Below are 12,787 nucleotides of genomic sequence, written 5' to 3'. Positions count from 1 at the left end.
CTATTTCCCAGATCTGCAACAGCAGTCAGATTCCAACTCATTGAGACATTAATTTTGAAGTCAGTGCAACTTGGATGTTTGAAGATCTTTGCAAATCTGGACCTAAGTGACAACTTGTTGCAAATAGGTTTTGTGCTCATTTGTGTGTGTTGACTTATTTTGGGTGGAGCAGACCAAGAGCACGGATTAATTTTTTGTATGAAATATAATCCACTTGCCTGTGTGTTCCCAGTTCAGTAAGATACTTAGAGAAAGTTTTATGCAATGAGAAATTGGGGATTAGTGACATGAGAAAGTAATCTCTTGAGTGGATGACAAGTACAAGGAATGGATGCAGCTGGAAGAAGTTATAAGCCTGTAAAAGCAGGTGGAATGAAACTTGCAGTTCATTCCCTGCAGCCAATATTCTAAGAACAAAAATGTATAGAAAGACATGTTTTGTACAGCAGTGGAATCATGCAAAGGCATAGCAAGACCAAGGTCTGGGTACACTGGTTGTTTTCAGACCACTATATGTGTGAATAACAGAGTAATGGAAAAAAGAACTGAAGGTCTCCTCTCTCTGTAACTGGTGCTGTTTAGGTTTTTGATGTGTATGGTGATGGTGTGATTATGGTAATGAATTTTCTCAGAAAAAGACCCAACTGGCTTCATGTCCTGGCTTTTTCTTGCTCTGAAAATATATCTTGATTTGTAAAGTAAAACTGGGAAAAGAAGAAACAGAAGCAGGAAACCTTTTCATAGTATGATACATTTCCTTTAAAACTCCTGAATTCTGCAGCCCTGACTGTAATGCTTATAGACTTATTGCAAAAGTCAAGAGTTATTCTTTAAGGACAGGAAGAAAATGGATCCTGCTCACCTCAAAAAGCAGATTAACACAGGCTTGTCTAGGTACTCCAACAGGATCTTGGTAAGGGTAAAAGGTAAAAAATCTGTTAGACGACGCATTTATGTCAGAAATTTGTTATACCTGGATTATGAAAGCTTATCCTGATACTTAAATATCCTATTTTGCTTATGCAGAGAGGTGGACAGCTGACATCTCTAAGTCCATTCCAACTTTTTTTTTTTTAAACATGGGTATTTCCTATCATTCTAAACATACCTTTGTGCAGAGAGGTTATTGCTGGCTTTATCTAAAATAAACTTTAGGGCAGGCCAACATTTGGAATGCTAATCTACTAAGGCTGTGGAGAATGAGCTATTCTTCTGATATCCTAGATCCCAGTTATTCTACTGGCACTTATATAGAATTTCATCTAATATTTTCTATGTGGCTCCATAAAAACTGTTTTTGTACTTCATTCCTTGCAGAGATTCTCATTGTGGAATCCAGAGCTACACTCAACCTGTCCATTTCCACTTCACCTGACAGTAACAGAAATATCTCTTTAATATGGCTCAGAACTAGAGATGAACTGTCGGGTTCTCGATGCAACCGAGGCACAGCACAATTTATCTCTGAGGCCACGGCTCTGCTCAGGGTAAGTTACTGATTTGCTCCAGGACCTTTGCTATGACAGTTTAATACTGCCAAATCTCTGTGGATCTGGTAATTAGCATTACAGAATTTCTGTTGCTTTTGTTTTTTTGTTTTGCTTCTAGTTTTTATAGGCAGAAAATCCAACTCAGTCACATGCTTTGCTCCTGTTTGCAAAGCCTGCAAGCACCAATTGAGTGATAACAACGAGAGCTGAAATAGTTGCCTGTGGGACAGTGACTTTGAAATTTCACAGCAGTGCTGTTTCTAACTTCAGACTTCCCAAATGTTGAAGAAAATATTTCAAACTACTTCAACTGTGGTAGAAAAATCCCATAATTTTGGAATTTTATATTCTTTGCATTAAAACTGATGCTGTATGACAAGTTTCCTGAGGCTTACAGTTTCTAGCATGGGTCTAGATTTAAAACAAAGAGTAAATTCTTAATCTCTCCTTGCTGAGACAATTTTTATTTTTTTAGGATTACAGAAAGACTGATTGTGTGAGTAACACAAATTCTGTTTGCAGGCTGCAGTTTCTGTTGCTGCAGTAACGTTATTTTTTAATTTATGAAAAAAAAAAGCAGTATTAGTCCAGTATAGCTGCATATGATCTATCTTTATCTCTTCCATAAATCAGAAAATTTCTTGCAATCCAAAAATTTACAGTGCGGGAGGTTTTTAATGCTTTTAAGTATTGAATTGTTTTTATTAGGTGTTCATTTTTTAGAATATGTTCTGTTGATTTTTATTCTTCTACAGCTCTTCTCTCTAGTCTTTACACGTATATTTTGCTAATATCTTTTTATTTACTTGATCTTTTGAGGTATTACAATTAGGATTTTAGTAGCTGTGATTCCTTAATGATCCTTTTCAGCTGTCAAACAAATCAGAGACTAAAGGCTTAAACAGAAGGATGAAGTAATTCCACATTCTCAAGAATGTGTATATTGAAAAAATGCTGAAATTTAAAATATTGAAAGTATCAGTGTACAGTCTCAACACACCAAAAAATGATTGCAATTTATTGTCTAATCTTGAATGAAATATGTCCATACAAAGAGATGTCAAATAGTAACAGAAGGAGAGGCAAGCATTAAAATCATGGAAAGAAACTTCTGATAAAAACGACTGCCAGGCAAATTTCTGTTGCCCTAAAGCACAATGAACTTGTGATAAGAGTGTCAACTTTCAGTAGTACCACCCAAACTGGAACAGATCCTGACAAACTTGCTAGAGATTAGAACTGTCCATAGACTGATTTATTCAAGATAGCAAGGACAATTCAGGCAAGAGCTGCCAAATTTCAAAGCTGAGCAATCCATTCCTGCCCTGCCCAGAGTGACAGTCAGAGATGTAATTAAGCAGGGCTTTTCTCAGATTCCAAAAGGCAGAATTCAAACTCTGCTGAAGGTTTTTAACTTCTCTTTAGTCTACCAAGAACACATCCTCCTTTGGCATGAGGCCTGAAAAATGGCAGGTGTGCTTGCATGTTCTCTTTTGTCCAACATGGCCAGATTTTCTGTCTAGAATCCTTTCCCTTTTCAAGGCATAGATGGCTTATTCTGGATGTGGATGGATTTGTTACTGAGCACAACGGGCTACAATTCCTCTGGGGGTTCACATGTGCTATCAAACACAAAAAATACAAATGTGCTTTCCTTCCTGAAGGAATTTTACTTTATTGAACAGGTAACATAAACATTTCTGGATAAAATTACTGGCTTGGTCATAACACTGGTTAATTCCCAGAAGTCAAAGAATATCTGACCAGCCTGAGCAACTGAGGCAGCTGCTCACAGAACCACACTGCTGCTGACACCAGGGCTCACTGAAAAAAACAGAGGAGCTCTTTTTGCAACTAATGAGCTAAAGAAACCAAACTATCAATTATGTAAGACCACATTATTAACATTTCAAACCACCTGAGGCTCTGCACCTCTTTATTTTCACCACAGATGGACCACACAACTATCCTGTACAGGTAATTGCTGATGACAGCATTGTGTGGAAAATGACCCCTCATTACCAGCTGTGGGTGCCAAGACCTCATAACTCGTTTGAGGCAATAAGTAAAATCCTTGTTGGGCTGATTCTCTTAGAATAATTTGATGTTGGAGGACACCCTCACTCCAAGATAAAGCAAGACAAAAAGCTCCCAGAAGTGTACAAGAATTAAGATAAGAAAGTCCGCAGCATTTCATATTTCTAACAGTTAAATATTCAAAGGAGTTGTTATCAAGCTAAAGAAAAGCAAAAACTTGGCATACCAATTTAAGGTCTGGAATCTTTAATGATTTATTTCAAATCTTCTGTAAGATTAGTGAATATCCAAACTTAAGCAGTTAACTAGTTTGTTTTTCTGGGATGATATGAGATTCACAGATTTCACAACCAACTCAGAAGCAATTATCACATTATTTTTGCATACCTAGGTTAAAAAGAGCATTCTAATCTTGAAAGTCCAGAATGTATATTTTTTAAACTTTTTTTTACTCTTTATATCAGAGCAACCAGTACTGTATGGCAAGAGTTTTTTAACTCATGAAAGTACCTGAATAACAAGCAGCATGTGGTTTTACTCTCTCTTCTGGGATCAGCCTGAGAAAGTCATATATATGTATTTTTTTTCCCTTTTCTTTCATCTTAACACCTGATTATTTGTTGCCTCCCTCTCTATGACAGCTACCCATAGCAGCCTCTTGCCTGGGATGGAAATCCCTAAAATTCTGGGAACTTGAAATGAAAATAGGAGGAAATAAAGGTGTCGACTTTGTACCCCCTCCTTTTTTAATGTAGACTTCAGATGAGTCTGTGTTGGGAGACTCAGAATGGTCCACTAACTCTACATTTAGAGATAACTGGGATTTTATTCCACAAACAGTTTGCCTGTAAGTCACTTATGTGAGTTGCCAAGCTTCAGGATTGTGGCAGTTCTGTTTGTAAATGAGCACCATGAAATAATTGTGGTATATATTGTAGGAAAGCACACTCAAATCCACAGCTGGCTCTTTTTGAATCTATTCTTACTTATTGTTGAGTTCATTGATGTAACCTGAAAAATAACTGAAAGGAAGTGTTGGATTTCAGCTTCTTTGAAAAACTAAACAAAAGAAATTAAGCAGAAGTTCTCTCTCCCAAGAGTTTTATGCTAGCATTGGGTAACCCATGGAATTATTACATATCAATGGTACTTCTTACTCCTCCCAGCTTAATAACACAGTGATTTTGCTGATGAGCAAATCCAGAATTAATCCAAAAGTCTTCAAGTAATTTGCATGTTGGATTGAAAAGTTGCAATTTGTTTGCTATTCAAATGCAGTTTCTTACCAGAAAATATTTTTGGTTTAAAAATCAAGATTTTTTTTCCCTGACAAATTCAAATTCCCAATTTTAAGTACTAATATTACAAGATAGGGTAATTTTACAAATAAGTTTAAAAATAGGTTATAAACCCACAGTGAATCTGAGTTTCATAGCAAACTATGTATGTTTTGCATTTATTTCCATTTGTTATTCTGTTCTTCACAGTAATTTGAGTATGTTTTTCAGGATTCTGCCTGCAGATTGCAAGAATCAGTACCAAGCTGCACTATTAACTCAGATCCTGGACACACACCCTTCAACAAGGTGAATATGTTCAGGAGAACTCATTGAAGTATTTTGTTTGGTTTTAGCTTGTTTGTCTGATAAGAGGCCAATGTGAAACATGCCCTTAAAATAACTTTGGTGATTCATGTATGTTATCTGCTTGGGTTATTTTTTTTCTGTCCTTGTACATTTCTTATTTTCTTCCTATTTAAGTTTTTAAAATAATTAAGTGTATGCATTTGTCAATACTTAAGTGGGAGTATATCTTTGATGTAGAATTTGGTAGTGTATGTTTTCTTACTTTCAGTTTTACAGAAAGAAGTATCAGAAGTAGAGATTGTTCACTCCTCAGTTTGCCTTAGCATCTTCCTATTGTCACTTTCTGAAAAAAATTTGTTTTGTTGGTCGAAAGACCATTCAAATATAAAATTAAATTTTCTAATTAATGTTATGGATCTTTTGGTGCTAAGTTTTTCATTTTCAAACAGTTGAATATCACAGTGTAGTTGATGCACTCCCATGTTATCAAATAAATGCTCAAGGTACAGCTTATAATGTTGAAAAATAGAAAAATAAATTGACCTTGATGAAGTGTGTCTTCTTTTGTCTGTTCCCAGGAAAGTTTATTTCAGGTATTTCTACTGCTGAAATGATTAGAGTTAACAGCTTTTTCCCTCCATTTTATTTTACAGGGTCTCTTCATCTTCCTGATATATGGGGTGTACAACACAGAGGTAAGTCTGCTTGGAGTATCTCAAGGCTGACAGAGTGAATGAGAGAAATGACAGGTTTCTTATCTTGATAACTGAGGGACAAAGTTGGCTTTCCATACGAGTGTCCTACTGCCCTTCATGCTTGGACTGGCTTATATGCATCCCAGCTTACCATTAAACACAGACACCCTGAATAAAGGGACAGACTCATTTCTCATAGGCATTGACTAATATTTTACTGCTGCTTTAAGTTTTTTGAATTCCTGGTCTGTCTTTTAACACTTAGCTAAACCTGACAGTCCTAAACTGTTGTAATCCAATGTTCATTTTGAAATTAACTGTTAGTTTACATGCTATAAAATACTTAAATTATAAAAAGACCTAGTTTTATTTAACAAAATTTTGAAGTACAGAAATGGCATAAAATTCCACTTTTTTTGCATCAATCAGATATGTTTAAAATTTTAAGATCTGATGCGAGGCTTTGTACCAGTCAGGGTTATGAAAAGTACTTGCTATTATACGGTTATGCAGTACTTGCTATATTACACTATAGGCTCACCTCTCATAAAGGAAAATATCTGTGACAGATAAAGCCTACAAATTTTAAGGAATCTATCCACCTTGCTCTGTTACTTCCATTACATCAATAATAAAAGTTAGTATTAATATGTTTAATTCCAAATTTTTAAGCTAAGGTACCCCTCTAATGCTTGCATTTTAACATCTTACAGAAAGACAAAAGTCTTTTGAAGTAAGCACTAAGAAATTAAGCAGAATTCAATTTATATTTTATTATCCTCCAAGGAGGGCATGGACTACTAGAAAAATAGTGGAAAAGGTCTCCTGATTAACCGAGGTAAGTTACTATTTCAAAATAACAATTTTATCTCATTTCTAGTGTAAGGATGAATTATTTCCGTTCATGCAGCTCAAGCAATGAGCATCGTTAGAAGGGGCTGTGCTGTGCCAGTGGGCCCAAGAGCCCCAGGGAGCAGAGCTGCCGGTGTGTCGCAGCCCGCGGGGGCCAGGGCTGCACTCCGCGCTCCCAGGTGGCGGCTGTGGGAGGCTGGCACGGCAGCCCCGCTCGGCAGCGTGGGCACGGCAGGGAGCGTGGGAGCAGCGTGAGCCCAATGTGCCCGATGGACACATCGCAGTGAACACCGCAGCGCTGCAGGGAGCGGGGCGGCTTCGGGGTCTCCGTGGCGTTACGTGCGTCTCATAGCACTGCTCAGGGATCAAACATCAACACCCTCGAGCCTTTGTTAAAAACCTCAATTTTAGCCTTTCTGTATCTGCCGCTTCTCCGCCCGCATCACGAGAGCCGCAGCCGCTGCCCGCGTTCGGGCTCGGCACAGCCCGGGACCGGCCCTGCCGCGCGTTCCGGGGCAGCACCTGCGCTCCGCTCCCGGGCTGCGCCCGTCCCGCCGCGGGCGGGCGGCGCTGCCGGGTCCCGTTATCCGGGCCGTGCCGGGGGCGGAGGCCGTGCCCGGCTCTGCCCGCAGGGATCCCGCGGTTTCCGGAGCGCGTCCCGGCGGTGCCGCTCGGCCCGGCCCGGCCCCGCGCTGGGCAGCGCCCACCCCGCGCCCCCCGCGCCGCGCCTGCGCGCCCGCGGCCCGTGCGGCCGAGGCTCCCAGCGTGCCGCGCGGCGCGCATGTGCGGCGGGGCGGGCGCTGCTAATTCCATTGTGGAGCGGACGCGGCGATATTTGTAACTGGCGGCGGCGGCGGGAGCCGTAAGTGCAGCCGGGCCGGGGCCGCCGCGGGCGCGGGGCGGGAGGCGGCGATGCGCCCGGGCGGCGGCTGCCGGGCCGCCGAGGGAGCCGCCCGCTGAGCCGGCGCGGTCCGGCCGGCTGGCGGGCGGGCGGGCGGCGGGTCCCGCAGCCCCTCTGGGCCGCGCCTCCTCTCCGGCCCGCCTTCCCGGGGGATGAAACTCGGCAGCGGCTTTCTCGGCGGCGGCAAGAGGGCGGCGGCCATGGAGCCGACGTTCCCCCCCGGCATGGTGATGTTCAACCACCGCCTGCCCCCGGTCACCAGCTTCGCCCGGGCGGCCGCGCCCCCCGCGGCGGCCCAGCACCCCCCGCAGTGCGTGTTACCTCCGGCCGCCGCCGCCGCTTCCTCCACGGCGGCGGGCGAGCCCCCGGCGCCTCCGCCCCCGCAGGACGTGACTTTCAAGAAGGAGCCGGCGGGGGCTTTCCCCTCTGCGCCCTCCTCGCAGAGGAGCCCCTGGGGCTTCCTGCAGTCCCTGGTGAGCATCAAGCAAGAGAAGCCCAGCGAGCAGGAGGAGGAGCAGCAGTCGCAGCACCATCACCACTACGGGGGGCTTTTCGGGGGAGCGTCCGAGGAGAGACCCCCGGGCCTGGGCAGCGGCGAAGGAACCGGCCAGAGCGTGATCCAGGACCTCAGCCTTCTTCACCACCTGCACCAGCATCCCCACCGAGACCTGCTGCTGACCGGCAGAGGCGAGAGCGCTCCAGGCAGCGCGGGTGAGCCAAAGCACGACGCCCAGGTCAAGAAGGCAAAGAGGCCAAAGCCAGAAACTCAGGGAATCAAAGCCAAGCGGAAGCCGAGCGCTTCATCCAAACCCCCCCTGGTGGGAGATGGGGAAGGTGCCGTCGCGTCCCCCAACCAGAAACCTCACGTCTGCGAACACTGCAGTGCTGCCTTCAGGAGCTCCTATCACTTGCGCAGGCACGTGCTCATCCACACCGGGGAGAGGCCTTTCCAGTGCAGCCAGTGCAGCATGGGCTTCATCCAGAAGTACTTGCTGCAGAGACACGAGAAGATCCACAGTAGGGAGAAGCCTTTTGGGTGTGACCAGTGTAGTATGAAGTTCATCCAGAAGTACCACATGGAAAGACACAAGAGGACGCATAGTGGAGAAAAGCCATACAAATGTGACACTTGTCAGCAGTATTTTTCAAGGACTGATAGACTGTTAAAGCACAGAAGAACATGTGGTGAAGCCATAGGTAAAGCAGGGGCCGGATTGGAGCCCGGATCATCAAATAGCATGGGTAGCTTGGCTGCATTGTCTCAGGGAAATACAAGTTCCTCAAGGAGAAAAAGTAAAACAAAAAATACGTCCACTGAAAACAAAGGAAGTAAGTGTAGCAGCAAAATCACTGAATCTCAAGTTACAAGTAATGTGGCCATGCCAAGTTATGCAGTTGATATTCCAGTTGTGTCTTCCAGTGGTGGTCTAGTTGGCACAGGTGTAGAAGAACTTCAGAAAAAGGTGCCAAAATTGGTGTTGAAAAAAGCGAGCAGAAAACAAGGAGACAAAAATTACCTTAATTTTGTATCACCACTGCCAGATATTTTGGGGCAAAAACCACTGTCTGGGAAACAGAGTGGCTCTCTAGGCCTAGTAGCCAATACCGGTGTAGAATCTATTGGCCTTCTCCAAAGTACAGGTGGTAAACCGGGTCAGATAAGTAGCAATTATGATGATGCCATGCAGTTTTCAAAGAAAAGAAGATACTTACAAACTGCAAGCAGTAACAGTGCCTTTTCACTTAATGTCGGACACATGACTTCCCAGCAGTCCGTCATCCAGTCTCCAGGTGTTAGCGTTATGGATAATGAAGCTCCTTTATCTCTTATTGATTCAACATCTTTAAATAATGAAATCAAGTCTTGCCATGACAAGTCTGGTATTCCTGATGAAGTCTTACAGAGCCTTTTGGACCAGTACTCTCACAAATCAGAAGGCCAGAAAGAAGATCCTTTCAGTATAACTGAACAGCGTGTGGACTTGCACACCTCAGGAGAACATTCAGACATGGTTCAGGAAGAAAACTTGAGCCCTAACTCTCAAACAGTTTCAAATGATAAGGCAAGCATGTTGCAAGAATACTCAAAATACCTCCAACAAGCCTTTGAAAGAACAACCAACAGCACTGGTTTTGCTTTTGGACCCAGTTTCCAGTTTGTTAGCTTGTCTTCAACTCTCCATAACCACACTCTGTTTCCAGACAAACAGATATACACTACATCTCCCCTTGAGTGTGGCTTCAGCCAATCCGTTACCTCAGTATTGCCAACTGCGTTGCCAAAACCTCCATTTGGGATGTTGCTTGGCTCTCAGCCAGGCTTTTACTTGTCTGCTTTGGAGGCTTCGCATCAACAGTTGACTCCCTCTCAAGAGCTGGATGATCTCATCGATCCGCAGAAAAACTTGGAGACTTCATCGAACTACCAGTCAACATCTCAGAAACTGACTGGCCAGAAGGAACAGAAAAACTTAGAATCCTCAACGAGCTTTCAGATCCCGTCTCAGGAGTTAACCAGCCAGATAGATCCTCAGAAGGACATAGAGCCTAGAGCAACCTACCAGATCGAGAACTTTGCACAAGCGTTTGGTTCTCAGTTCAAGTCGGGCAGCAGGGTGCCAATGACTTTTATCACTAACTCTAATGGAGAAGTGGACCATAGAGTAAGGACTTCAGTGTCAGATTTCTCAGGGTATACAAATATGATGTCTGATGTAAGTGAGCCATGTAGTACACGAGTAAAAACCCCAACCAGCCAGAGTTACAGGTAAGGTCCTGACTGTGACCAGGCTGTGGGGTCTTCTTAATGTAATTTGTTTTACTTTGACAACACTGCCATTGGAATGTTTCTACACGGTCCTTTTAAGAATAATGTAACATGCCCTTTCAATGCAACTTTTCATATTTAGTTTATTTTGTTAGTGTGATTTTTTTTAGCTCTGTTTATTATGGTTTTTAATCAAAAATCAATAGTTTTAAAATAGCATTTTTGTTCAAGTGACAATGTTTAGCAATCAAATTTACATTATGTAGATTGTCAGGGAATAGCCCAAGATTTTAAAATGCAAAAAATTAACTTTGTTCCTAGGACTAAAGTTTATTCTAATTGCTTTACTCTCAGGAAAGTGTAATGAAGCATGGGAATTCTATGCACCGCAAGTGTATTGGAACTTCCAATTTACAGATGATGACAAATATATCTCAGCTTTTTAAGGAAGGGATCTTTGACATTTCAAATTGCTGTCTCTTACGTCAGCTGATCTGAAAAAATTTTGCTACCTAAATCTTGTTGTTTTTAAAGTACTCCTGTTCTTCCAGGTGATGCTCATTCCAGGCAGGTGGAGCAAATATCCTTGGGTCTGCACGATGAGCCCAGCACGGTAGCTTTAATTGAACGGTAATGTCCCCAGAGCTTCTGTGTAAGACTGTAATTCCGTAAAGAGATTCTGTTGACACAAACCGTGAGAGCAGAATGTGTGCAGCTGGTTCATGTCATTAGAACCCCAACTTGAAACTACAGTCCTAATCCAGATAGGGTTTTGGGATACATTATTTGTTACACACGGTTCAAAAAAGTCCATCTCCTGCTCTTCCCCTTCTCACATTCTTTTAGTGTAAAGGGTTCCCTCTATTTTATTGTGTTCCTGGTTCCTCTGGACTTGATCTTGGTTGTCTACCTGCCCCCCCACCTACCTCCCCTTCCCTATCCCCTTTTTTTTTCCCTTTTCCCCTACTCTCTTTCGTCCCAAACTAATAGCTAGCATTTAAAAAGATTTACATTCCAGAAAGTGCATATCTTACGATGTGCTTTCTGATGTCTTATGACATCAGGTGATGAACAATGAACGCCCACCTGTTTTAGAACGGTGTCGAGGTTTCCATGTACCATAAGAAATAATCGTCTCCCAGTTGTACATAGTGAGGCCCCTGTCCTGCATCAGGATCAGCTACCACAGACCCCTGTGCCCAGCAGTGTCCCGGTGGTGTCACTGGAGCTCTTTATGGAGAGAGGGGCTTGCAGCAGTTCATCATGGCAGGCTTTTAGGGCCTAAGGCTGCAATTCCATCAAAGGATTCTGGTGATGGCATCAACTACAAAAGTAGAACTTGAGTGGCTTGTTAATATCAACAGAACTTTTCTTTGGAATTATTGCCTTACTTTATGTATATTTTGTGGTACATTATTTATTATATGTGAATCCTGATTAATGCCTGTGGAGCCATGGAAACCTGCTAGAAATACTGGTGGCCATTCAAAGCTGCTGAAACGCAGTGGCACTGCTCTAAACCACTTTTTGCAAATGAATTTTTTGATTAGTTTTTTAATGTAATTTTTGGTGATGTTTATGATGATGGTTTTTTATGTACTCTTGGTGATGTTTCAGTCTTATGTACTTTTCTGTTGTCAGGAAGGTACCAGTGGTTGTTTGCAGTCTTATTGTGTAATCAGCCTATTACAGGCTTCCATGTATAATAAAGTTATTAACATTGTGCAAGTGTAAAACACTTCTGTTATGAAAGTGGTGTATTATTAAAGGAATTGTTACAAAAATCCTGGGTAATTTCTCCTGTTGTCCCTCACCACTATGAATAGAAACCTGAGCCCATTCGTGATCTGTTTCTAGTAAACTTTTCCCCCTCCCCACTAACCTAGAGTTTTTTCTCATAGAATCTGTAACTCCATTAACTTTTTATTTATACTTGAATCTGTATTTCATGCTATTTCAGTTTAAATAATCAAAAAAACAACAGTTCTTTAAACACAGAACCCAGCCTGTTATCAGGGATGGAATAGTCCGTAACCACTGTGTTGGCTTTTTAGTACCTCCTTTTCTTTTGTTTTACAGAGGTTATAATTTACATTCTTTATATTGTGTGTAGTAGAAGTTGCATATGTATTGTTCTGGCTGTTTGCTTTAACTTAATAAAATCCATTATTCACAAAATTATAAAGGCATCACTTCTATTATCCAATCATGCTTTTGATAACTTAGTAAGGAAACATCAGGAGATTAAATTTTGAGAAGGAATAATATTACTTACTGGAAGGTTTTCTGTTTGTTTTCTTCAGTTTCCTTTTGAGTCAAATAATCAAAATGTGCTACAGGGGTCTAATTCATACCTTTAGCTTAGCAAAACTTAACAAATTTCCTGAAGTTAAATGTTTATACAGCCTCATCTTTTTAAGTCTTTGATTTTAGTTAAAGATGTCTAAATTGCATATTGT

General features: G+C 42.1%; 1 protein-coding gene across 1 annotated transcript; it reads left to right on the top strand.

The window, feature by feature from the left end:
- Positions 1 to 7,713: 7,713 nt before the first annotated feature.
- ZNF281 (zinc finger protein 281) lies at positions 7,714 to 12,511 on the top strand. Its single transcript, XM_054285711.1, has one exon. It carries the CDS (start codon positions 7,714 to 7,716, stop codon positions 10,330 to 10,332), a length of 2,619 nt encoding a protein of 872 aa, XP_054141686.1. The 3' UTR covers positions 10,333 to 12,511.
- The last annotated feature ends 276 nt before the right edge of the window (positions 12,512 to 12,787 follow it).

Source organism: Melozone crissalis, unplaced genomic scaffold (assembly GCF_028551555.1).
Source record: "Melozone crissalis strain CALT ecotype California unplaced genomic scaffold, PUWL_Pcris_2 ptg000045l_1, whole genome shotgun sequence".
In the NCBI taxonomy this organism is placed as follows: Eukaryota; Metazoa; Chordata; class Aves; order Passeriformes; family Passerellidae; genus Melozone; species Melozone crissalis.
The sequence above is the reverse complement of the archived record's forward strand: the minus strand, read 5'-3'. Positions and strand labels throughout refer to the sequence as shown.

Coding starts and splice junctions, on each gene's coding strand:
- ZNF281 (XM_054285711.1), top strand. CDS start 7,714: ATGAAACTCGGCAGCGGCTTTCTCGGCGGCGGCAAGAGGGCGGCGGCC.